This window comes from Leptonotus elevatus, chromosome 5, assembly GCF_054856555.1.
Source record: "Leptonotus elevatus isolate MCC_2025b chromosome 5, RoL_Lele_1.0, whole genome shotgun sequence".
In the NCBI taxonomy this organism is placed as follows: Eukaryota; Metazoa; Chordata; class Actinopteri; order Syngnathiformes; family Syngnathidae; genus Leptonotus; species Leptonotus elevatus.
This window is the reverse complement of record NC_141243.1, coordinates 22,525,182-22,553,015: the sequence shown is the minus strand read 5'-3', so window position 1 is coordinate 22,553,015 and position 27,834 is coordinate 22,525,182. Positions and strand designations below refer to the sequence as shown.

The following is a 27,834-nucleotide window of genomic DNA, read 5'->3' as shown; positions in this document are numbered from 1 at the left end:
AATAGGCCCACCAAAAACAGCAAGCAGAAACAAACTGAATGGCGTGCCTGTGCCACAGCCACCCTTGATAAAATTGCAAAACGGATCAGAAATTCTCCAGTGTTGTAAACAATAAAAACAAGACAAGAATGACTGGCATTTATTCTTTGAATGTTTCACCCGATGTCACATGTTCGATGTATTGTAAAATACATGCCCAACAACGGTGTACACTTTTTTTTTTTAATAAGGCACTCTTCATAAAGAGTCATCATGAATGGCTTTATCAATATAAACAGAGCAGACAGAAACCATAAGGAGGATGCTACAGTTGTCATTCTGAATCACTAACATTACATCACATCATTAGCATAACACTGAAACTACAACTTAAAGAACGAGGACAAACACAAATGATGATTGTAGCAGAAATGATAGACATTCGACTTAAGAGTGAATTTCTTCTCCTTTTCAAAGTGTGCTTTGCTGTCGTCAACACTCAGGCTGCAAGTCATGGCCCAGCAGTAAGCCTGATCTTCGAACACAATTCATTGAAGCCTAATTGCTAATCACAACATGGCTCGTCATCGTTTTCATCCAAACACAATAACCAACCTTTAATGCAAAGACTGTTTGCAATTGATTGCATGATTAGATTCAGCGTCTTTTTCTTTTAACTGGTGGCCAGTCCAGGTTGGCTAAAATGGATGGCATTAAAATAGCCAATGTTCTCTTGCCACATCTCATCAGTCCCCACAATAACAAAGAAAACATGTTTAAAAACGAAAGAAAAACAGCTTTATGACTTAAGAAAAAAAGGATTTATTGAAAAGATGTGGATTTTCTCTTTATAAATATATTCACTTCATCCCACCTAATCACACTTCTTTTATATACTATGTTGTTTTTTTTATCCTTCTTTGGGTTTCTCCCTTCAAACAACCGTCTGAGATGACATCTGCATAGGTTTCGCACAGCTGTATGAGCCCGCCCGCACGCACGCACGCACGCACACATAAACACACTCACGGACAGAGGAGCGAGCACGATCGCGCGCGTTCACGTCATTCACTCCACAACACGTCACCTCAACGGAAGCCCGACAGCTTAGTAAGAACTCAAAGTGCTCATGAAGTCTTGAAACAGTGAGGATGGAGGTAGATTTTTCTCCCCAACCCCCCCCCCCCCTAAAAAAATAGTAACGTCGAGGATCAGTTTCAAGTCAACTCATCTTTTCATCAGGATATGAAATGGAACATTGTTTGTCCTCCTTCTCTTGCTCGTGTAAACATTGGAAGAATTTGGTTACCTAGGAAAATAATTCAAATCATAGAGAGTGTGCGTCTTCTCATGGGCAAGTTCATGATGCATGCATTAGGGATGTTCAGCAAATGTCAGAGAGCAACATGAAGGCCTCCCTGCCAAAAGGATTCAAAGTAAAATGAAAGCTAAAGTGCTGAAGAGAATTTGTTTCGATTGATCCACCAAGGAGATACATTACCCAATTTCATTTGTTTTTTTTCTTCATTTTCACAAAAAATATATTTACTACAAATATTCGTTCTTCTTTCATCTATGCCAGAGATGTATAGTGACAGGCAAAAAATATATTTTCTCTTCCACTAGATGGCAGAAGGTATACTTAAGCCAGGGACGGGCAATTCTGTTTTTGTAATGACAGTGTTCACCACTAGATGGCAGACATCACTCAAGAGCACCTTCAATGCCAAGACTGTCTGTACTTCTTCATCAAAGAAGAAGAGCGAGCAAGTCCAGGCCAGAAATTTGGTCAAGAAAGAAGAACTGTTGACAGTTTGTTGAAGTGGTTGAGAAATTTGTGTCTTCCAAATGTTTGAACGTGAGCCTATGGAAAGCACTATGAGCACCATATGGTGTAGATAAACACGCTATATGAGTGCTCTGCATTTAACGAGTGAACTTGTGAAATATGCTGGGCTTCACTGTTGATCACTTTTGTAACGTTTTTGTTTGCTGTTTTTCAATGTTGTAAAATCTCTCAATCAAATGAATAAACTCCTCAAGCAATCACAAAATAAGAGTTGGGTGTTGTCACGCGAGCATCGCCATGTTCCATCTATGCCTAACATATGTGTCCTTAGCATGACACGAGTGATGCAAACATTGGTGCCGCATGAAGGCTTGGCAGTGGGAAGAAGCGACGGGTCAGTCAGAGGCACTACAAGGAGACCTTCCTCAGTAGACGTAAACGTTTGGACCCCAATTGTGTCCTACAAGCGGCCTCAGCCTCTATGTGGCATTGTGACCCCTCATCAGATTTGGACGAGGACTGTTGGGGAAGATAAAGTGCAAAAGTACAAAAGCCAAGCCCCCAAAACCGAAATGTATGGAAAAACATTTCAGCATGTAGTCCATGTCCTTGATGTGCAGCTACTCGTACGCTCTTTGTCGTCACAACTTTCACATGCTACAGGGGTCAGCAACCTTCCCTGTCAAAAAAGACATTTGAGGTCAAATCAATAACCAAAAAAATCCATCTGGAGCTGCCAAATATTTCAACATTGTGATAAAGGAAAGTGTTTGTGTCAGTCTAATGTACTGAGGGCCCAAGAGCGAATTAGACCTGCACCAGAACTGAAAAATATGAGAGCAGCATACAATACGGAGACATTCATTTTCTTCTGCCTTGCTTCATCTTCCGTTTTTGTATTTTTTTATTGTAATGTTTTCATATTTCATTTTTCATAAATTTTTAGGCTTTTCTGCCATTCTGAAAATTTATATATATATATATATATATACACAAATGTTTTTAGAGCTCTACAAGGAGCCACAGGAGAGGGAACTTAAGATCCACATGTGGCTCCAGAGCCTCAGGTTGCAGACCCCGGTGCAGGTAGGACAACAATTTTTTCTGTTAAGGCAAAAATTGTGCACTAGTTAACAACTGCGAGCCACTTGTACTACTTGTGACATTACAAAATTGTACTAGGTAATGCCTAATGCTTCACTAGTAGTATCCATCTACAACTAGTGCACATTTTTGCATCACTAGTAATACGCGGTCATCCCAGTGCAGTGTGCAGAAATGTTATGCAGTCATGGAAGGTAGTAGTGGAAATGCTACTAGTACACCACAGTCGCCGTACTAGTGCACTGAATTGTCTTCCGAGTGAGGGCCAAGAGTGTACTAGTGGACATCAAGGACATGGGAGAAAAAAAATACTCAAAGGTCTTTCCACTTGAGTGTTCGCTGGCCGTCTTTGGCTGCGTTGTTCCACCTGCGCTGTGCTGTGATGTCACTTCCTTCTTGTCCACGTGTGTCCGTCTCCTGCACTCAGTTCTTTTTGAAAAAAGAGAAAAGTTTTCGCTCCCGGTCGGAGAGGCGCAGTGCTCGTCTGGAGGACGGAGCAGCGTGACCTCTGGACGACCTGGACGCCGAGGACGGGGCTGACGAGCGCCACTCGTCCTGGTGCTTGTCCATTAACTGCTGGTCAATCACTCGGTGCATGTCGTCCTAAAGCAACACACGGGACGCTTGCATCACTGGCCTTGATTCAGCAATTCCTTACACACGTTATTCACAAACAGGTCAACTCAATTTGACTTTTTCTAAAACTTTGACTTTCAACGTTTCAGTATGTTTCAAAAACATTTTGGTCAGTCGGTAGGCTTTTGTTTTTTTAAATATGTACATTGTATTTATTTTTTTATATGACATCTGTATATGTTCAGTGGCTAATAAAGTTTTGTGGAAACCCACCGTCCGTGTTTTAGCAGTCGGTGGCAAATACTAAAAATAACTTTTGACGTGGCCTGCCATGCCATTTAAAAATACCAGGCATCATTAGAAGTGTAGCTGTCGAAAAGGTGAGGGGACGAGAGTAATGGGGAATATCACTTCTAATGAAATGTTCTAGATATGCAGAGACAAATACATTTACAGCTAAAATAGCAGAAGAATTTGTCTTCAATAGAGAACAAAGATAATTCCGTTTCAGAAACAAAAATGCTTTCCTCCATTTTCTGCTTAGTGTCAAGGTCTAATTAGTGAACATATTACATTAACTCATTCACTGCTATTGACTGCTGTAGACGTCAAAAATTCATTTGAACTATTTCTATTAGTTTAACATTTTTTCCACTATGAAAACCTATAATTTTTTTATTGTACATTTAGAACAGATATAAAATTTATAAATAATCGTGAGTTAACTATTAAAGTCATGCAGTTAATTACCATCAAAAATGTAAATCGCCTGACGCGATTTAAAAAAAGAAAAGATTATTAAAAATTAGGGGCGTGACTTCACTAGTGAACTCACGATTAAATCACAAGTTTTATATCTGTTCTAAATGTACAATAAAAAATTATAGGTTTTCATACTCTTGTTAACAAAAGTGGAAACATTTTTAAACTAATAGAAATAGTTCGAATGAATTTCTGACGTCTATAGCCGTAAATGGCAGTGAATGAGTTAATGTTGTCAAGATGGTCATCTTATTGAAAATTGCTCTTGTTTTGGTTCTGAATGTGGAGATGGGATTCAGCTGCTGCTTTGTGGACGGGTGGATCTATTCTAGTGGGATGCAAGACTGTAGCTCATCCTAAAACCTGAAGAAAAAAAAATCCTAATGTACACCGATCAACTCTACCAGAAAACAGACTACGTCATACAAACGATGAATAATTGCTTGCTTGTTTTAATACATTTAAAGTACAAAAAAATAAAATAATCATAGTGGCCTTGCAGCTTTCTATTTTTCTGAATGCGGCGTTTGGAGGATTTAAATTTTTTTTTTTTTTTAAGAAGTTCAGTCCACATTGTTTTTTTCTCAAGAAACATGAAAATGTCAAGTGTTAATCCGCAGATTTGTTTGAATTATTGTTGTAACCTGACGTGACTGAGTTATGATTATGCCACCCTCGTTTGGTACAATTTCGTGAAGTTGCCGTAGTAAACGCGCAAGATGGCAACTCAAAGTATTTGGTAAATTAAATCAAATGAAATAAGTGGCCACGGAGCTTTGAGTGTCATCAGCAAGTTTGCACAGCGACAGAGAGACTAGAAGAGACACAGAAAGATGTACACGTGTCCTTGGAAATTTCCTGTCGTCACTTTTGCATTTCTGTTGCTTGTTAGAGAACAGCAGAAGAGCTTGACATAATAATTCCTAAATGTCAAGGCCTTAGTTCACTAATTATACAGCTCTCGTGTTGTTATAAGGCAATGAAAAAATAATAGAAATTTTTGATTGCACCTGCACGTTTATTTATATTAGCATATTATGATATTATGATTTATACTATAATTAGTGAATTGATTTCATTTGCTTTGAATGTTTAATGTTCAAGAAGATGCCTTTCTACAAATTGCATCACAAGTTTCAGCTCCGTTTGGATTGTCCAAGATCTCAATTATCGTTGTATTATAATATCAATCAATACAGGCATAGATAACTTTTTATTTTATTTTAACAAATTATTTAGAGGGGAATTTAGAGACATTTCAAGTCATCATTCCATATTTGTTCAGAAAATTCCGCAAAGATGGTGGCCACTTGTAATGTTGCTACTGTGACCACTGCACAGGACGTTCATGGACTTTAGTGACAGTTTTCATCAACGTTTTGATTTGATTAGTTATTAACTCATTCCCTGCCATAGACGTCAAAAATGAATTTTAACTATTTCTATTAGTTTTACATTTTTCCCACTTTTGTTAACAAGCGTATGAAAACCTAGATTTTTTTTATTGTATTAGAACAGATATAAAATTTGTGATTAATCGTGAGTTAACTAGTGAAGTCATGCAATTTATTACGATTCGAATTTTTAAATCACCTGACACCCCTAATTTTTAATAATGTTTTATTTTATTTTTTTTTTATAAAAAAAATAATTGTAATTATTTTTTTCCAATTTTTAATCTTTTTTTTTTTCAAAGAAAAGATGATTAAAAATCAGGGTGTCAGGCGATTACCATTTTTAATCGTAATAAATTGCATGACTTCACTAGTTAACTCACGATCAATCACAAATTTTATATCTGTTCTAATACAATAAAAAAAATCTAGGTTTTCATACGCTTGTTAACAAAAGCGGGAAAAATGTAAAACTAATAGAAATAGTTAAAATTCATTTTTGACGTCTATGGCAGTGAATGAGTTAATAACTAATCAAATCAAAACGTTGATGAGACATTCAGTACTCAATTAATTATTGGTGCAACCCCACTATATGGCCACCAGGAGGCGCTGTAAGCAATAGCTTCTCTCATTTTTAGCAAATTATTGTTGAGAAGTGAGAACTAAAATACTTTTCAGACTAATTATTATGCAGTTTTTTAGTGTTTGCCTTTAACAACATCTTGATGATCCTCATGTTTGAGTTGTTGTTTATAAAGCAAAGTCAACTTGACCTTCAAACATCTCGAAACATGGTCATTATGAACCCGTGTTGTCAAGGATGCAGACAGTGGCGACAGATGAACACAAAAAGGTGGATGACATAATCCTCCTCACTGAGGCTCAATCATTTCAGCCAGGATGGGCGTTTTTTTCCCGTGGCATGGAATGGCTCAGCGTGGCGTGAAAGGGTTAGTGCAGGGTGGAATGGCGGGACGGTGCAGGGTGGAATGGCGGGACGGTGCAGGTGGGCTCACCTCTAAGGCAGGAGGGGGAGTGCACCACAGGGGGGAGAGGGTGGTTGGTACGGAGGCTGAGAAAGGCCACTAGATCAGAAACCACAAGAGCCAAACTGTAAAGAGCCCTGAGGATGCAAACTGTGGGCAGGGAGAGAGGAAAGAGCCGCTCGTTACAGAGGAGGAAGGAGGAAGGAAGGGACGCAACGAGTCTGACCGCCGCAAAGTAATTAACTCTCATTACAAATGCTTATGTGCGCGTTCCAACGAGTGTAACATGCAAAAAGTCACCGACTTCCTGTGTGTTACTTACCACATTTTTACCAGAGAGAGAAACATGCATTTCAAAGGAAAAACCTCGGTACAAGGTTGCAAATTGACACGTCTCCATCCCGACAACTCACCTGCCACGCCTCCAGCTGCTGGGACAGATTGAGCTTCTGCTGGATGGCATCCAAAAGCTGACTATTTAGAGACATGATGTCGATTTTGCACTTGGCCAGCTCCATCTCCACTGCCTTCTTCCTGGAAGACACGCACGGTTACAAGACGGTGATGGCGTCCTCACGCAACGGAACAAGAGGGGAAATATACTCAAGCTGCTTATTTATTTATTTATTCATTTTTAGTGAGTTTACTTGGCTATGGCGTCATCTCTGTCTTTAATGGCACTCTGGAGCTGCTCGCCGGGTTCTCGGACCTCCGCCATGGTCCTCATCCGCTCAGACTCCTCTTGGAGGGAACACATTTCTACTGAGAGCAGCGCCATCTGTAGGTTTGATGGGGAAATGACATGGACATTTTAGTGCAACTCTCGTTGAATGGACAATGTTTTTGGAACGGTAGTGTGACAGTCTGTCAAGTCAATGTGCAGTTACATCATTAGGCAAATATGTACAGGGTGCTCAGAAAGTCTTTTTGAAATGCAAAAAATATTTTTGCAGGTAGAGACAACAGTAAAGACAGGAGCAGATAAGCCCATATAAAAGTGTATTACATTACACACAAAAAACAATAACAATTCTGTTATCTACTCTTCATTTTGCAATAATTTGTTTGCTTTTGTATTCAAATCTGCATTATAATTCAACTAGTGTTCATTTGATACCATATTAACTCATTCACTGCCATTGACTGCTATAGACTTTAAAATTATTTTAATTAGTTTAACTCCCCCCCTACTTTTGTTAACAAGAGTATGAAAAAAATATATTGTACATTTAGAACAGATATAAAATGTATGATTAATCGTTAGTTAACTAGTGAAGTCATGTGATTAATTACAATTAAACATTTTAATCGCCTGACGCCCTAATTAAAAAATAAAATAAAATTAAAAATTAGGGGCGTCAGACAATTAAAATTTGTAATCGTAATTAATCGCACGACTTCAATAGTTGACTCACGATTAATCACAAATTTTATACATTTTTTTTTAGGTTTTCACCAAAAAATTAAATTAAATTTAAAAAAAATGTTAAACTAATAGAAATAGTTCAAATGAATTTTTGACGTCTATAGCCGTCAATGGCAGTGAATGAGTTAAGTGAAAATAAATACTTTCCCATATCTGGAACTTGATCCTCACCAAAATTTTACAAAAGTTTAGTGGAAATATATAATGCTTATTATTTTTTGCTTAACTACTTCCAAATGACTGCTGTGAAAAAAATGTAATTAAATCAACAATATTAGAGGCCAACAAACATTTTTTCACAGTACTGTCGAAACGATCCGACTTAGTCCACGTACCTGCTTGTGCAGCTGTAGCAACTCCTCTTTACTGTTGAGCGTCTTGTCCTGCTCGGCTTCATACAGCTCTCGCACTTCTCTCAGCTCTTCTCCCATCTTCTTCACTTGCTCCTCCAGAGCCTCCTCGTCACTACGTCGAGAACCCTTTCAACAGTAAACGCACAAAACTTCCATTTTAATGCCACTATCCTAAAGCAGTAAGTAGAAGGGGGGGGGGGGGGGGGTCAAAATCCAAAATGTTAGAACAGCAAAAAAAAGACAAAGGTGTAAAACAGTTAGAAGTGGAGTAAACAAACAAACCCAAAATAGTGTAAGCTGTTTCCTAAGCAAACAATAATATATAGACTTAACCCACTTTCTGAAGATATTTAATATATTATAATGCCGCCCACAAGGCTAAAAGACTGGACTTTAACGTTAGTATCCAAATTGGATTCGGGTGTCAGTTTCTGTTGGGTCACATGCTACAATCCATTTGAAATGTTGTCTAGCACCAATAAATTTTTTGGGCAAAAGGCTTTGTTGTTGTAAATTAGGCCTGCCATCTTTTACAACGTCGCTGTCCTGTGAAAAACACTTATGCCCATTTTTTTTTTAACTCATTTCTTTTTTTATGTTTTGGGATGACTGCATTCAGTTTCATCCCATAAATGTAAAAATTTGAAAAATGACAAAAATGGACATAAGTGTTTTTCACAGGACAGTGACAATAAGCACAAACTTCATCAGCATTCTCAAGATGTAAAAGGTAAAGTGTCGGAAAGGTACAAATGCAGTACTGTGAAGGATACCAACTCCCAAAAGTACAATGTACCCTTTTTTTCCAACTTATACGATCCATCCATCCATCCATTTTTCATCATGCTTGTCCTCATCACAGTCTGCAATTGCAACATCTACTAGCTATATATCAAACTGGTAAACTCTCGTTCGGTACCGTTGACTCGTTGCCATCCAGCAGGTTCTGCGTTAGCCTGCGGAGTTCTAGCAGGCTGGCATGAAGGCTCCCAGTTGGCACGTCCTTGGCAGAGGACGTCTCCGAGGACTCGTCCATGGAAGAGTCTGTGGATAGCGCAGAGTCTGTGACGTCATTCCCTCGCAGATGGGAGCACAGCGAGCGCACCTCACAGTAGGCTTCCCACAGCTGAAGACGCAGCTGTGGACGGACGGGCGGATAAAGAGCCAACATAAGAATTGCGAGTAACTGTTTGCGTGGCTTGTGGCTGTCAGTCGGGTCAGGGCGGGCTTACCTGCTCCCTCTCCTGCTCCTGCTCCTCTTGCTCCATGCTTTGCTCGATCTCACACATCAGGCTGGAGTGGTGGGGGGTGAGGCGATGCAGGCTGCTCTCCTCCGTTAGCTCCTCCAGCCGAGACGTTAGCTGCCTGTGGGACAACTGAACTTCCTGAAGCTCCACCTGATTCTGCCGCAACTGAACAGAAGAGAACCGCAACTCGCCTTAAAAGAATTACAGTGCCTCGGAATTTAAGAAAGTTAAAACATGGCTCAAAGTCATCAGGAAATCGAAGTAATGACTTGTACTGTACTTTTATACTTTAAGTAGGTTTCAAACCATTACTTGTACACTTTAACTTCACTAAAAAGCCGGAGTTGGTATTTCAATTTCTACCAAAAGTCTATTCAATCCAAAAGTAATCCAGTTACATTACTTTAATATTATGGTAATTGGATTACATTACTAACTAAATTTTTTAGTAGGGATGCACGATAATGCTATTTTCAACCGATACGATAAACCAATAATTTAGAAAGTGCCGATGTCGATAAATAAGTCGATAATTGTTTGCAAAATTAACTTGAATACAAATATACTTTTGAGTCCTACTATAACGCTAACATGGACGAATACATGTAAACATTGTGTAAAGCACCATGAAGCCGAATTTTATTGATATCAAAGAAAAACTCATTTTGAGTTTGTCAAAACAAAAGTCATGTTTTCAAAAAGAAAAAAAAAAGATCTGGTTTATTTGTCAGATGTCAAAGTGGTTGATAATTGCCGATAATTAGCGGCGGATTTCTTTATTATTTGGTTTATCTGTTTGACAGCAAATTGGTCGATAATTGCCGATAATTATCGGCCACCGATATTATCGTGCATCCCGATTTTTTAGCAGGTAACTTGTAACTGTAACGGATTACATTTTAAAAGTAACCCTCTCAACCCTGAGTAAGACTTAATTGTAATTGGAAATGTTAAAACAAGAAACCATAGATGTCAATTCTTGGGCTAATTGTTGACAATAAATTCCGCTGGAAACCTCACATTAAACATATCAGATCCAAACAATCTCTATTTTAGCAAACTAAAAAAAAAAATCTCAAACAGGAATCATTGCACACCCTGTACTACTCTATTACCATGTATACATTTTTGGGGAAACACCTACTTACAACCTCTGTTTATGTTGCAAAAAAGACATAGAAGAAGAGTCCATAATTTTTTCATACTTTCACCACACAAATGCAATGTTTCTTACTAATTTATGTAACTTATTTAAGATAGCAAATCTGCCATGAGAGAAAGTGCTTGTCAGCTGCTAATTTCCTCATTCTCTTATAAGTGAACCATAAAGAGGCTAATCCTTTTGATATTTTGAAGTTTGACGTAGTGGGCAGAAGGAGAGATGTCCATATAAAATTTGGTGCCAATTGATTGCCGTTTTTGGACATTATTAGCGATGTATGTACAATGATTTGAATGGACAATTTGTGTCTGGGTCCTCCTCTGACTCATCAAGACATGGGAAGAGGGAGGGTGGGTGTGGCTATATTGTTGACTAAAAAAGGGCATTTTGAAATTGGTTGGTTATTTACTGATTTCTACAAGTGAAAATGCAAGCTATTATCATTTTCTTGATTAAAAAAGAAATACATAAAGAGGGTTAATGAGTGAAAAATGGGCCATCCCATCCGGATGATCCCTTTAAATGAAGAGCAACATATTTTTGTTGTTGAATTTATCCTCCTAATATTTGACCGCCTGACAACTTTGCATGACGTTTCCATTTTCAAATCATTTGACCGGAGGATGCAACCATGATGGCTGCGTGCGGTTGTAAGAAGCATCGATTTAAAAAAATTGGCAAACCCGCAAGCAGACAAAATATTTTTTCGGGGGCATTGAAAATGGGCAATACTTTTATTTTACACGTCCCACGCAGCCCACCATCAGACACCCGTGGTGGCTCACACGCACAAACATACTTCGTCACCATCTCTCACACGTACAACAGCAACCGAAACACATGGTACGTTTTTTATAACCATGCGAGGCAAAAAAGATCAAGCACGTAAACCTGACTGAAAGCTAGCGTTAAATGCAGCGTCGCCTTCACGTTCAGCCCAATTACGGTCTCAAGCGGAAATTTCCAAACAAAGTGCTCCTGAATGACAATGAAAAGCTTTTGTATAACTGTTTGTGGAGTGAAAGTTTGTAACAAATTGGATGGTAACCTACAACAACGTCCAAACATACACCAGTTCCAAAGGAAATACAAAATAAGCATTTTGGAGGGAAGACGAAGAGGCTTGATAACGATTATTATCATTGATACGAAAATGGATGGATTATCATTATTATTATTAGCAGCACTGTAATGGAATGTGTATATGTAGTATTCATATATTACCAATAGTTCACCTTGCATACATATTTGAACGTGACTGACTACTGTGTTGCTTTGTTTCTGTCGTTCAGTTTGTTATGCCTTTTTTTGCCATCACAAGTGTAGCTACTGTAATAACGTTTTTTTTAATATACATATTCGGGGAAAAGGGACCTTCTATACTACTAATAAACTATAAATCTATAAGAGTCAAATACATATGCAATGTTTTTAAATCGATTGTCAGATGTCTTGCGAGATTTACTAAAGTCTCACGTGATGTCAACTTTTTGGGTGATTTGAGAAGTTTACTTTCCCCACAACTGTGGTTAAATTCCAAAATTTCACGAGCCTTTTGTAGGTACTAGGGGTGTGAATTGCCTAGTAACTGGCAATCGTATCACGATTCATAGGTCACGATTCGATTCAATACCGATTAATCTCGATGCGAATCTATACATTGATTATTGCGATTTCTTTTTTTACTCAAATTTAGAAAATACTAGGGGTGTGAATTGCCTAGTACCTGGCGATTCGATTCGTATCACGATTCATAAGTCATTCAATTAATCCCGATATGGAGTTCAAAGTTTATTATTGCGTTTTTTTTTTACTAAAATACTAAATCGGTAAACTTGTACATAGTAAGATTTTTATGAAAATGCATTTATTAATCTGAAACTTCAGGCTTATAACTGTGAGCCACTATTTAACAAACAGTCTGTTTCATGTTTGAACAGCACTGAAATTAAATATTAAGGCTTATTGTTCCATTAATATAACATTCTTCCATGCTTAATGTGTGAACCCTAACCCTAAGTAAGACGTTTAAAAAAAAAAAAGTTTAAATATCGATTCGGCCGCATATCGAATCGATTTGAGAATTGTGCGCTGTAATATCGCGATATATTGCTGAATCGATTTCTTATGTTTAAACATAGAATATCAGTGCAACGCTACTCGGTTGTGTTTGCGTTTCGTACCTGCAGGTCCTTCTCGTGACACTGCTTCTCCAGCACCAGCGTCCTATCTCGGAGGTCTTCCACGGTATTCTTCAGCACTTCGTTCTCCTCCAGCATGGCGTGCACCCGCCGCTCCAGCTCCATCTTCCTCTCCGACAGCATCTTAATCTAACATGTCCAGCATGAGTGATTAGAGATGACACCCCATTAAAACGGATGATGGGTACTCGATAGCAGACCAAATGATAGCCACAGACTTGATGAAAGGCGAAATATTGCGCCGTCCCAGCTGCAGGCAAACTGGGCTCTTACACGAGATTAAAAAGTACTCCCACTGGTCTTAAGAATGCCCGTTGCCTAGCGCAGGCGTGGGCGGTAGTAGCCGCCCTCGTTTTAGGAATGTCTTGGTGATACGGTAGCGCCTACACAAGGCTTAATATCAGCTTACTCGGCAAGTGGCGACCTTCGACTTGCCCTCAAACATATTCTTCACGCTGGGACTTGGTTTGTTTTTGCCCGAGCAGAGATACACATCAAATTAACAACTAGCATACGATCATTTGATCCCTTCTGGATTTGACCTACATCTGATAAGCTACTTTACACATCAGTCACTTGCTTTGAGATATTCTCGACATATAGGACTGCATTAGTCTCTTCTCACACAGAACAAACGGCAGGAGTCCTCATCGTGTAAAATCAAAAGCATATGAAAAATGGAAGCACCCAGACATTGCAGCACCTCAGCTAAAAATAGAACATGCTCTTTTTTTTCCCCACCAATTATAGTACAGGCTTTGCAGTCGGGGTGTTTTCCCTGCTGTCATATAACAGACAGAAAGAAAGAAAAAGAAAAATGAAACAGAAGACACAGGGAACCTTAAAGGAAGTACTTTTACTCCGTTTAGTTAAAGCACATGACTCTTTTTTTTAATTTATTTTTTTTAAGCCTGACCTTAGGAAACAGGGATAGACTTCAAGATAACAAACAGGTATTTCATGCAAATAGCGTAGAAATTAAATTCATCTTTTGGTTTCGATTTCCATTTGTTGGTCACACATCAATTCAACAGCGATTCATACATTCCTTGTTTGCATACTTTGAAGGAAGCTACATGCAGCATGCAGCGAGGCCGGACAACACCCGCTAACCACTCACTTCGAGTCCTTGCTGCTCCAATCGGGAAGGAGGGGAAATTAGTAAGCAAGATACAAAGAGAAAGAGGAAATGATGAGATATGATGTCAGTGATTTTTAAATGCAAAAACATTGTCATAAGTGGCAGCCAATCTTGGACACAGTAAGAAAATCTATTTCTCTTTGGTGGGATTTTCTTCATTAAAATCACCAGAAACAAATTGTGATTTCCACCCCAAAAAAAAAAAAAGAAAAAAAGAAGAGCATCATGAACTTCACTTTGTGCCGTGTCAAATGACTCCCACAGCAAGTTAAATATGGAATAAATAGTAAAAACAACATCAATCCAATGTCATGTTTTGAAAACTGGTTCACTGTAGCTGGTCAGAGCTACGAGAGAGCAAGTATAAAGATACGGAAATAGTTTTATGGGTGTGTAGGAATGGATGAGGTTCATCTTCTAAATTCAAAGTTGTATGAGGATGAATGTGGCATTTCTATTTTTTGGAGCAGTCCAGGCGGTCCTAGTCAACTATTGTCCCCTTCAGATAGAGCCACGAGGGTCTGCAACCTATGGCTCTCGACCCTCTCCTCCTCCGGTGTGCGCATAGAAGCTGCCGGTACTCACAAACGCCGGCGAGCAGCAAGGCGGACACTCACTCCCGTGTTTGGTATTTAATTCAAACAGACAAACACTTGCTTGCATCACCACAACATCCTTTTTCGGCCATATTCTTTCGGCTTGAATTTTATTTTGACCGAATGTCGAAAATGCACATTTTTGCCATTTTCGTCCGAAAATTTTCAGTGGCCGAATATTCAGTGCATCGCTAATATATATTATATGAAATATTCTACAAATAATTAATGATTTAGATAAATATAGAATAATTAAATATTCAAAAAATGTCAGAGTCCAAATTTTTAAGTTGTCAGAAAAAGAGAGATGAAAAAGTTTCAAAAATGAGCTAAAAATGTCCAAAAGGGAATAGGAAAAGCAGAAATTTACCACAAAATGTCCATGAAATTGGCAAAAATGTTAGAGAATTGAATTAAAAAGCCAGAAAAGAAAACATTCAAAAAGTGTCCAAAAACAAAAGAAAACATTCCAAAAAATACCATAAAATGTACAGAATTCCCAAGCCCCCCCCCAAAAGGGCAGAAAACTGATTTTAAAAAGGCAGAAAAGAAAATGTTTAAAAACTATAAAATGTCCAAAAACAAAAGAAGAAAATCATAAAAAATTACCATAAAGTGTCCACAAAATTGCCAAAAATGTCAGACATTTTGACAGAAAGTCTAAAAATATATGAAAAACTAAGTATGAAAAATAACCAATAAAACAAAAAGTGAAAATCCAAAAATGGAAGATAAAAGGTAAAGAAAATGTATCTCAAAGTATTGGATGCTGCATTTTTTTGGGTTATGGTGCAGCTCAGTGGCCTAATGATAGAGACTGGGAGGTTGTGGGTTCAATCCCCGGCCGGGTCATACCAAAGACTATAAAAATGGGACCCATTTGCCTTCCTGCTTGACACTCAGCATTACGGGTTGGAATTGCGGGGTTAGATCACCAAATGATCCCTGAGCGCAAGCCCCTGCTGCTGCTCACCGCTCCCTCGGTAGATGGGTCAAATGCGGAGAACCAATTTCACCCCGCTTAGATGGGCCTGACAATCAGTGGCACTTTAGCTCCAATTAGCTCTTGGGCCCTCAGTACAATAGACTAACACACTTTCGTTCATCACAACGTACAAACGTTTAGCGGCTCCAGACTGATTTATTGTTATTTATTTGGCCTAAAATGGCTCTTTTGTCAGTAAAGGTTGCTGAACCCTGAGCTAGTGGAACCATACTTGAGGGGCTGCACTGACAACGGCTTACTTCAGCTTGCAGCGTTTCTAGTCGTGTCATGTGCTGGCTTGTAGACGTACTCTTCTCCCTGAAGTCATCCCGTAATGAATGCACCTGAGTGGATAGCTGCCTCTCCACCTCTGCAGCCTGGACAGACAGACAGGGACAGAGTTGCATTGGAGTGAGAAAACAAGCAGGAATTAAAACTGATACACACGCTTGCACGCACACACATGGAAAGCACGCATTCAGTGCTGATAGTGACGTAGAGGAGGGCCGACAACAACTGGAATTATTCCCCCCTGACGGGAATCCCAGCTGTTCTGTTTATACAATGTGTCATTCCTCCCACCTAATTCTGTTCCCGTAAATGTTAAAAGAACCGTTCGTACGAAAGCAAAGTTTCCCGAAATGTCAAGGCCTTCTTCCACAATCACTGAATACGGAAATGTTCTGCTCAAGTACTTGTGCAATCACGTGCCGTAGCATCCATGCCTGCATCAGCAAACTTTATGGGATCACTGACTGTGCTTTATTAGCATAAAGTTGTAGTCCGGGAGCTGCCAATTAGCAGACGATCACTGGCATACTGGCAACAACTGCTATAAAACGATTCACCTGATACAGCATAAAAAATAAAAAATAAAAAATAAATTAAAAAAAAGCATTATAAAAATGTACTCAAACTTAATATCTACGTTTAGGGCTGTCACTATTGACTATTTTTAAAACTATCGATTTTTTGAATACAAAATCAGCCCCCCCCCCATTATTGTTTATCTATCCATCCACTACCGTTTATCAGGTCGGGGGGAGTAGCAGCTATAAATGACTGTTTATTAATCAATTATTGTTGTCAATTTTATATTGTTTAGTGATTAATTTTTTTTTTAATAACAATATCACACCTAATGGATTGATGTTGTAAGTTAAAGCAGATGTTGGCAAATGTTTCACAACATTTCCCAACACACAGTTGCACCATCCGAGGGGCAAGGTGGTCTCCAATTGCCCACTTCACATGCAGGCAGACTACGTACATCATACGCAAGGGGAGATCTTGCACTCTATAAACGTATTTTGCGCGCACCTGCACGGACCCCAGCAAGTCAATTTCTGCTTCTGCAATGTCAAGGACTCGACTGCTGATTTTAAAAGGAATGAGCGGGAGCCACTTCGATTGGCCGGGAGTTGGCGGTGTTCCATCCCACAATGGCACGAATGTCAGGGAACGCCCGTTCAACCTGCGGCGGTCTACAAAAATACCAAAAGAAAGAAAACCCCACCCATGCAGTCAGAGTACAGCTTTCCTTGCAATGTCCAAGCTGGACAAAGTTTTTTTTTTTTTCCTCTGTTGCCAATTTAGCTTCTTTGTTGCTATACAGCATTCAGTAACTATTCTAACTAAACCTTTGGCAATTTATTCAATAAAATTGAGTTGAATAATGTGGATCTGTGCATGTGGAGCATGTAGTGGACACACCACAAAAACACAAATACCACTACTGTATGTGTCCCCTTGTCAACAACTTAAATATTTGCGAATTGCTGGTTTTCAGATGATAACGCTGCTGCAGAGATGGGTAGTAAATTAGTAATGTGCTACATACTTGTCAGTGTAACTTTAATGTAACATACTTTTTATCGTTGCATAACTCATTCACTGCCATTGACGGCTTTAGACGTCAAAAATTCATTTGAACTATTTCTATTAGTTTAACATTTTTTCCCACTTTTGTTAACAAGAGTATAAAAACCTAGATTTTTTAAAAAAGTGTACTTTACATAAAATATGTGGTTAATCGTAAGTTAATTATTGAAGTCATGTGATTAATTACAATCAAAAAATGTAATCGCCTGACAACCTATTTTTTTTAAATAATCTTTTCTTTTTTTAAATATTTTTTTCAAAAAAAGAAAAGATTATTAAAAATTAGGGCATCAGGAGATTACAATTTTTAATTGTAATTAATCACATGACTTCAATAGTTAACCCATGATTAATCACAAATTTCATATCTGATCTAAATGTACAATAATTTTTTCCCTAGGTTTTCATACTCTTGTTAACAAAAGTGGGGAAAAAATGTTAAACTAATAGAAATGGTTCAAACGAATTTTTGATGTCTATAGCCGTCAATGGCAGTGAATGAGTTAATATTTCTTTAAGCAATGTTATATTTTACTCCATTCCACCATTCACAGAGCCAGAGTCACATGACGACCGACCGCAGACAACATCTCCACAGTGTTTACTGTATTAAATGAGTAGTTTGCAGTGGTGTACACACATAGCGCTCTATCATAGTTTTTGAACCAAAATATTTTAAACATATCTGAATATGATGAAATAATGTTTTGCACTGACTAACTGACAGGTCATTAGCATTACTATCGTGCGTGTGTCACAGTGAAAAACAATTCAGGATTCCTTCTCATTTTTGCTGCATTTTACTCTGCCACTGCACCACCAGGGCCTAAACAGCTACATTTAGTCAGACACAAAACTAGGACATAGGCGGTGGCGGCGGTGTCTGTGACAGCTGCATGGCACTCTCCTCTTTGTGAAGCTACCAGATGTGCAATCTGTCATGGCCACTTCAGGGTCAGGTCCCAGTAATAAGCTTTTAAGTCAGGGTGACAGACTGAGATCATGTCTGACCGACACATCGTCAACTCACATAATCTGCCAATTCCTCACCTTGCCCCTTTTCATCATGGTAGCGAAAACATGGCATAAGAAAAACGGCAGTCAAGTGGAAGGAGTAAAACGAAGTACAATTGATGGCCTTCGTTTGACAGCCTTGGTCTCGCTAATATTAGAGATGACTAATAATGAACTAACCTGGTACCAGACTTTCTAGCTCAAGAAGCATATTTTATACATCAAATTGGTGGCGCCAAAAACAATGGTGAGAATTGCACATACAATGGGTAACAATTCCCTCTAGAATGTCTTGATTTCGTACCCCACACGACCAAGCCACCTTTACGTTTGCAATGGGCCAAAACCTCATTATTATGGGCTACAGTAACCATTGATAGCAATGAAGGTCTGAAAAGGTGGCGCAACAAAACATGTTGAAGTGTACAGTACCATAATATCTATTCAGTTACATAATTTTTTTGTTTTATATGTGATGTGTTTTGACAAAACCAGGCTTTTGTCTCTAAAAATATATCAATGATCTAAAATGACATAGAATACATGGAAGTACATAAAAAATGTACAAAGTTACAGCAATTTCAGTGTTGCTAGGTTGAAATTCCTCGTTTTGAGAAAATTGCATTTGAAGTTTTGGCATATATATCTTTCAAATGCCCATAGCAACCAGTACCTGAAAGATATTGACTCTAAACTTTCAGGAACTATTGAACGACAACTGGAAAGTCAATTCCATTCCGAGAATTTAACCCTTTAAAATCTGAGGAATTTGACAGAAGCCATGGAATTAAATGTGGGGTTCCGAAAGTTTCAATTTTAGGCCCAGCATTTTTTTATATTTATATTCTTTCCCCTTGTCGTGTCTTCTGATGACACGGGGCCTATTGATACCCCTTTAAACGGTATTTTAGATATGAAGTCAGAGAACAACAGCTCAACCAGGACAAACCGAGATTGTGGTTATTGGCCCTGAAGGTCAGAGAGAGTAACTTTTAACCCAAACTACAAGAATGTAAACCCTCACAATGTGTGAAGAACTTGGGCATCATTTTTTAATCTGAGCCAGGTTTTCGCTCTCATATAAAAAATATAACTAAGATCGGTTTAAGAATATAACCGTAACCGTTTCTCTCTCAGGCTAATATGGAGATGCTGATGTATGCTTTTCTTTCCTAACGTTTAGATTATTGTAATGTTTTCTGGTCTTCCTAAAAAGAGAATTTCAAGTTCACAATTACCTGTGGCACTAGTTGGGCTCGTTTTGACCTCACTTGTTAACTAGTGAATCACTTGGTTTCTCTCTTGCAAGCTAGATTTGACAGAACACGTTTGACATTTTTCCTACATGTTGGGCATGTCTTTTAACTAGTGGACCCTTATGTAGCACAGGTAAGCAACTGTGCACAACTAGTATAACAAATATCTAACATGTAGTGAATTATGTTGCACTAGTTGATGTTTCTAGTATAATAGGTGTCATTTACATCATACTAGTTTAACAAAAATGCTTACTAGTTGACATGTGCGCACAACTAGTGAACTTCCGAAGTGTTGTAACTGGCAAACATGTCAACTAGTGAAATGTAATTATTTTCACTGGTTAACTGGTTGTGTGCACATGCCACCTAGTTAGCAATTGTGTGAAACTTACACAGTCAAAGTCTGTACAAGTTCAGTCTTGAGGCAGACACATGAGACAAAATACCTTCTAATAGTAAACTCGTGATAAGAAAATATGTGTCACTGGTTTACTAGTTACTCACTCTGTACCCAGATAGTTTATTTGTAAGAAAACACGTGTTTCACTAGTTATCAAGTGGCATCATAATGAGCCCAACTTGTGTAACTAGTGAATATCTTAGTATTTACTAGTTAACTAGTGAACATTTTGAGCCTCACTAGTTAGCTTGTAAGGTCCAATAGATGCAAGTAGTTGTGTAGTCTGGGTTTCTGCATTCACTAGTTAACATGTAACCGTAATAGGCATCCACTTGTTAACGAGCTCCAATTCTTCAGGACAACTTGTAAACTAGTGCAAATGGACATGCAATTAAAGTGTGTGGGATAATGACAAAATCTGAATCTTGATTGGTGAATTTTAACTGCAGAGCCAATAGGAATCCTGGATGCACGTCAGGTCCCACCTCCTCATTAATTTTTGGGTTGTAACTAGTTGACTAGTGAGCATGTTGGCATCCACTAGCTCTACTAGTGAACATTTTGGACCTCACTACTTGAACTAGTTCAGTCAAAATGTCTCACTAGTGTAACTAGTGGATATTTGGGGCATCACTAGTTAACCAGTAAAACATTTGCATGTCACTAGTTCAACATGTAGACTTCATGAGCCATTCGCTAGTTAACTTGTCAGTGTTTTGCCTTTCACTAGTTAACTACTGGGTGTTTCAGCTCTTCAAACCTAACTAGTGCAAGGAAATCATAGGACACATGTCACTAGTGAGAAGAATTCACGTTTGACTAATTAGCACGTTGCTGAAAATGAGAGACTAGTCAAAGTTTTTGTGCAACTAGTATGATAAAGTGCATAGCCAGTGTGGCTAATTGTCCAACTAGTGCTGACAAAGACTAGTGAGAAACACTACTGTCTGATATCAAGGATATGGAATAAATGCTCAAAAGGCTTGCCATAGTGCAGTGCAGCATGCAAGTACAGTTCACTACCGATGGAGACACAGGTGTTCAGGGTATCTGCATATAGTATAATCCTGTATCGGGGGAAAGTAACTTTATTTGGAAACTTAAGCACTCAAAATGAACAAAAGCAATAACTAAAATTTACTTTTGGCTCAAATAATGTTCGTATTCACCTAGAACTCTTGTGGCCGTAAAGCCTGCAAACACACACTTTTGTCAGTGTTCCTGTACTCCTGTATCTAGCACATATGATGAGGTCTTTGATGAAGCTATCCATTCTGCTGATTCTGGTTGAGCAGTTCATGTGGACTGCAAATGCACACACAAACACTATTGAGGGAAAACATCATTACATTTACCAGCTACAACTAATCTGCAAGTATGAACACCAAGACCAGAGTACAGTATGGTTTATGCCAATACAGGGCAGAAATATATAATATAAAATGTAGCTCTTTTTCTCAATCTATATGTTACCTGTTGTTAGTAATTAACTTGAGTGAGGGGCAAAGTTGTTTTGGTTCCTGACGAAATGCATATGGCGAGGCTATTACCATGGATTATAGCCTAATCCCCGCTGTGCTGCATCTTACTCCGCGATTTATATCGCTTCCTGCAGAGTGCCCTGCTTGCAAGATTGTCCTGTTTGTAACCAATTGAGAGCTCTGTTAAGACATTATTCTCGAGTTCCCCGATCAATTAATGCCAAAATGTTCTGTTTTAAAAGGCTAACAGCTAAAACTTGGAGCCTGGACAATTCTAATGTGGATCATGTCACAACAGAAAGAGTTCTTCCATGGTTCATGCCCAATTGTTTATTTGTTGGATCGCTTTTGCACAATTACAAACAAGCAAGCAAGCAATGGGGTAAAGCATAGAATAAACTGAGCGCATGGTTAGTTTACCTACATGAATATGATTAACCCAAAATAACGTTGCTATTGCGGTCATGGGTTAGCAAACTTTAAACTATGTCTGATGTCAGAGTGTTACTGTGCTTTCAGTTATAAATGGCATACCTTCTTGTTGCTGATGCAAAAGAATAACCAAAATGAGTTACTATTCACTTGTGGGTCAGCGAGAAAGAGAATGTTTTATTCAATTGTTTCAGAGATGGAAGCTAATTAGGTACTGATCAGATGTTTTTATTCAAAGAGTCAACCATTAGAACTGGTGGTGAGCTGGGATAAATGAAAATACCTTGCCTCTGACAAGCATTTCCCCTGGGGAAGTTTATGTTCTCTTGTAAACAGTTGACATCACTTAGGGGGGGCATAAGCCAATTAGAAAAGTAGAAAAGGGGCGGAGCAAGCAAGCACTGTGATTGACCTCATTTGTTCTATTATCCAGGGTTGCCATCTTCTTGCGCAAAGGAAATGAATCGTGAGATGTGAGTCATCTAAACTCGTGGGAATGTCACACAATAACAGACTGTAGGTTTCCTCCCCATACAATCAGGGAACGGTTTCCATGGATCAACTCACACGTTGCTTTACAGCTACAGCAACGGATTGGTCCTGCACTCTGCTTTAATAAAACGCGATGATGCCGTTGGGGCAGACGCTGATTATAATAATCTGACCAAGATGAGAGGAAGCCCAGGAGCAAGATGCAATTTCAAACATGTTTTTCATGGAGGTGGGTCATCTCTTATCAGCATGTGTGAAGCAGCAGAACTTCTTTCCCCAGGAGAAGGATCAATGTACACACAAAGCCACAGACACGATTGCAAAGGAAGATTAAGATGTGCATGTTAGCTTTTAGGTACAGAGCTCTGAGGCATTTTTGCCATGTGGCATTTGTACCCTTTATTGGCCTCCCGGCTATGGAGGGCAGGCGGGAGCAAGCAAGCAGCGTGCTGGGTCAAAGCATGGGCAAATTATGCACCCAACTATGACATCACACCTTTGCTCTAAAATGGTGCTGACTTGACAGCAGTCAGATTTAGATTAGGAAGAGTACGATGAAGTTCAAGGGATACTTGACTCATTGAGATATTTTCAGCAACAAAAAGTTAATATTTTGCATAGAATGAATTTGGTAACTTATTTATTTTTCATGTACAATACCTTAAAATATTCATTTTTCCACTTGCTGTCGACTGAAGATGACATCAACTGTGCTGAGGAAGTAGGTAACGACCAATCATGACTCAGTTTGGTCACCAAACCCAGAAAACAGGTGAGCCATGATTGGTCGTTACCTACTTCCTCAGCACAGTTGATGTCATCTTCAGTCGACAGCAAGTGGAAAATTTGTTTTTAAAATTATTAATTGTACAAGAATTCATTCTGGACAAAAAATGTACTTGAAATGGTATCCCTTTGAATACATCTAAGGTCCAACAATTGGGAATTCAACCAGCATTTTGGGGGGAAATATGTCTGTAAAGTGGCAGCGTGGTGGACTATTAGTGAGCATATATAGCTCACAGTTGAGGTTCGGGGTTTGAGTCTCGGCTCTGTGGCCTCATTTATAAAACTGAGCGTGAGAACCTGCCTATAAAAGTACGTACGAACAAAACCCAAACTTCATGTACGCAGAAAAAAAAATTTGATTTATAAAACCATGCATAGACACTTATACGCACACAATTTCCATTAATAAATAAACCCGATCCCAACCGGTGTACGCAGGAGATTCCACTCCATTCCCTGGCCTAAGTGCGCCTATTTCCCCCCATAGTTGGCGAAGATAAAGTAAACAATGTACGGAATGGCAAGAAAGAAGGTAAACTTCGCCATGATGTACATTGAAACCCTCATTGGAGAGGTTGCGTCGCAGAAGGTCGTGATTTTTGGGACCTACACAGTATCGGGATTGCCAATAAAAGCAAGCAGGCTGAGTTGCGAAAATGCCGCCGCAGGGCGCACAGGGGCAGATTTAAACTAAATAAATAAATAATACAAATTTGTTCTGATATAAAGGAGAGCATAAAAAAATTTGGGGGACCAATTGTATTGTCTTTACTCAGACTTTACTAATGCACTTGGGAAATTGTGTTGTCAATAGGCCCCATTATAATTGTTGTTATTATTATTATTATTTGTATCCATTATTATTCCCAATGTGTTGCTTATGGATCTTCATCCAACATCACCACGACTGTGTGGATTGCATTATGTGAATGTTTATGACAGACTTTGACGCGTTTCTTTCTTTTATTTATTTATTTGCAGGACAAAGTAGCCTACAATTACATCACGCTCCATAGTAAGATGCTTCTACCAGACTGTATTTTTCGAGCTAATTTTTATCCTTATTGTCTTGTCAATATAAGAGTTTTATTTAGCCTTGATACTGTAATGGCATTAGTGCCGGTGGTTGCTTGTGACATCGGAGCAAGTCTGGAGCAAAACTAACAGTGATCCAACATCCAGCATACATGGCGTTTGAGAAATCGAAATGCACCACAAAGCTGTGTGTCACGGTTTTGCCATATCTCCAGCATGTGCGGACTGCGTACGATAGGAACAGACTTGACGTGGCGGTGCGTAAAGTTTCACATTCAGTCTGTTCTCTATAAATACCACCCTTGGTGCAGAACAGTTTCTGCCTCATTTCGTTCGTATGCGGGCTTTATAAATGAGGCCCCCGGTCTTCCTGTTTAGAGTTTTCATGTTTTGCTTGTGCTTGTGTGGGATTTGTCCAGCTTGTGCGGCAACAATTTGACAAAATGGGAGTGGCGTTTTAGTTTGTATTTTTGTTGTTGTTTTGGATGAAAAGGAAATTTGAATATTACAGTACTATCGCAAGATGCCTGACCGAATGCCCCTCCTATAGAATGTTCAAAATTAAATGAGGTGAGGTGTGAGTATCTCTCCCCGTTGGTACAGTTCAGTGTTCAAGATTTGTTGTTGTCATTATTGTCAATAAAGATCTTATGATAGTCACTGCTTGTAGCAACGTTTAATCACCTGAGAGTGTGAGGCTTTCTAATTCCGAGCTCAATTATTTCCCCTGATTTAACATCTAAAGAACATGGACAAAATATTTCCCTCCTTGGCCACAATTAAAACTCGTTATGTTTTTAGAGGCAGATTTGAACATACCTTCCGTATTATTTCTAGCCAGTCACTAAACTGCACTAAGTATTGTAAGTGTCTGGTGGGCATGTGCCCTTACCCGGGACCATTTCCTACTAACGCAATTCATAATAACATAATAAAATAGCTGTCAATATGCAGAGTGGTTTTGCAGTGTGCAGGGCAATCGCTTTAAATTATTCAGCATGATAAGCTTCAAAAGCACACCTTTCACACTGGCGACTGAGTGAAGTATGACCGATGGATGGGCTGAAGGCAAATTGTCCCCTTGTGCCTCTGGTTGAGCATCTTACGCCACACGTAGGCGGACTGGAATTCGACTGAGCGAACCCAACAACCAACCCAGGAAGAAATTAGCACGTGCGCTCTCTTTGCATGAGGTTTTCTTTAGCGTGGAAGAACACTTAAGGCCATGTGACACAAAGCCCAAACTAATTAAATCTTCCATGCTGCTTGAAGCTTTACATCTAAAGCACAAACACGCAAGTACATGCCGACACACATTCGCACTCGCACTACTTCTCACCCTACGAAGTTGCTCCAGCAATCGGTGGTTTTGTTCGGATAGCTCACTGATGGCCTTCGTTTTGTCCCGGTCAGCCTCTCTCAGCTGGACCTGGTGTTGCTCCAGTTCTCCCTGCAGCTGCTGGACGTCAGTCTCCAGCTCGGCCACGCGGCCCTCCCACTCCCCTTCTCGATTTTCCAGACGCCAACGCAATTCATGCTTCTCCTGCTCCAAGTGCTGCCGGAAGAGAAGTGCGACAAGATTAGATATTATATCAGTCGTGTTAATATTCATAAAAACATATATATTGTATATATTACACGGGATATCACAGTTGGTAGTGCTTTAAGAAGAGGAGGTCCATCACCAATGGAATATAAAAACTGCACTAGATGCAAAGTAAAGTTTTGAACTCAACACTTGGTATAGTCTCTTTGTTTACTTTACTTTTCAATTGGTCAATTTGCAACTGACAATGACTTCAGATGCATTGTTTGTTGGATGGTAAACAAATGATTCAAAAACAGCTCCAACAAAACAAGCTAAAACCCAAAACAACATCAATGAGTCTGATATTGGGAAGCAGCTTAATTCTGAGCTGCATCGTGAGGATGAATATGGATCAAAGGGCTGAACAGATGTACAGTAGAATCAGTGAGCTGAGTACGGTGAGGAGATTAGTCTCGTGTTTTTTCTCAGGCCACATGTTGGCTCATGTGAAGGACCCCCCCCCCCCAAAAAAAAGAACAAAAGATACATGGTGTTCATTGTCAACTTGGAGATCCCCGATACAATTCAGCATAAGCTAGACCAGAAAGTTTGAGCACAGTCATTATGATTTATTTCTTGCTAGTAGGACTACCAATAAATCAAGGCAGATGGCCACCTGCAACACGCCATGAAAAAGTGCCTTGAAAGAACTTTAGTTGTACAGTACGTACACTGTATAAATTGATTTGAATGAATGTCCTTCAGACACCACTCAGAAGAAATAGCTTGAATAGAAATAATCTAATTGGCCTTTGGGCTAACTTTTGTCATGATATGGCAACATATGAACTAAAACGGAAGTAAACTGAAAAAAGCACAAAATAACTTATTGGACAATTATCCCATTTGGTTTAAATTATTGATTGGGCATTGTAGGCTACCGCAAATCCAAGATCTTTATCTATTGGTTAATCACTTCATTACCTCTAATTTGTCGTTGAGGTCTTTGTGCATTTTCTCATATTGCTTCGTCAAATCTTGGTTTCTTTCTAGTAAAGCTTTGCCCAGTTTGGCAGCTAACACCAAATCCTTTTCCTTCTGGCGGAAGAGAGACAGCAAGTCGGCATTATGTTCCACGGAGAGCTCTCCTGCTTTATCCTGCTCGTCGCTGAGCATGGCCAGTTCCTCCTCCAACGCCACGCCGAGGCCTCCGGAGCCGGCTTGGTGCAGCGGGTGAGCCGGGCAGCCTCCGGGCTCGTGAGCAGCGGGCTTGAGGCACGGCTCCATGGAGTCGCTATCCAGCTCCAGTGGTGCTGAAGCCACGCCAGACGCGGTCAGGTCGAGGAAGAACGCAGACATGGCCAACTCCCTGTCCGGTCCGACAGGAGTCGGACGGAGGACGAGCCGCCAGATAGGAGCCGACTGATTTTTGGGTGTGATTTTTTTACACCGAATGAACCCACCCTGCTCGGACCGGGTTGGGCTGACCGGGCTGGCCTGTAATGGAAAATTCATCCATCCTTGTAGCTCCTTCAACGACTCCTCTTACTCGTCGTTAACTTACAGCCAGCTCTGCTTCGGACTGAATCACAGCGAACAACGCCTCCCTCCTCTGCGGCTCACTCACTGGCTCTTGTTAAACGTCAGAAACAACAAATGTTGTATCATGGTATAATCCACATCGACGGGTTCTCCGCTGCAGTCTGTCGGTGAGCGCCCACCCCGTCGTAGGGCTCCGGGTCCCCCATTATACCGTCAGCCGGTTACATAGGAGACATTAGGCTGGTGAAAAGAAGATCTCGCCGCCTGCTCAATCTCG

The 27,834-nt window shown here is 39.5% G+C and overlaps 1 protein-coding gene across 2 annotated transcripts; it reads right to left on the bottom strand.

Annotated features, from left to right (window-relative positions):
* Positions 1 to 124: 124 nt before the first annotated feature.
* On the bottom strand, positions 125 to 27,834 carry bicdl1 (BICD family like cargo adaptor 1). Of its 2 annotated transcripts, XR_015094799.1 has the most exons (11): positions 27,000 to 27,834; positions 25,827 to 26,042; positions 15,965 to 16,081; positions 12,965 to 13,111; positions 9,605 to 9,784; positions 9,292 to 9,510; positions 8,355 to 8,498; positions 7,241 to 7,371; positions 7,007 to 7,127; positions 6,624 to 6,743; positions 3,333 to 3,475 (listed from the first exon to the last, which is right to left on the bottom strand). XR_015094799.1 is itself a non-coding variant. In XM_086075471.1 (10 exons), exons 1-10 carry the CDS (start codon positions 27,528 to 27,530, stop codon positions 3,296 to 3,298), a joined length of 1,986 nt encoding a protein of 661 aa, XP_085931597.1. In that variant the 5' UTR covers positions 27,531 to 27,834; the 3' UTR covers positions 125 to 3,295. The 2 variants fall into 2 exon arrangements, 1 of the variants encoding a protein (XP_085931597.1); XM_086075471.1 differs by lacking the exon at positions 6,624 to 6,743 and having other exon boundaries at positions 125 to 3,475.

Bases quoted from the DNA above. Each gene is read 5' to 3' on its own strand.
- bicdl1 (XM_086075471.1), bottom strand. From the start codon at position 27,530: ATGAATTTTCCATTACAGGCCAGCCCGGTCAGCCCAACCCGGTCCGAG. The intron at 8,499-9,291 runs GTACCGAACGAG...TACTGTTGAAAG, and splicing joins TGGATGGCAACGAGTCAACG to GGTTCTCGACGTAGTGACGA. The intron at 7,128-7,240 runs GTAAACTCACTA...CGTGTCTTCCAG, and splicing joins AGAGATGACGCCATAGCCAA to GAAGAAGGCAGTGGAGATGG.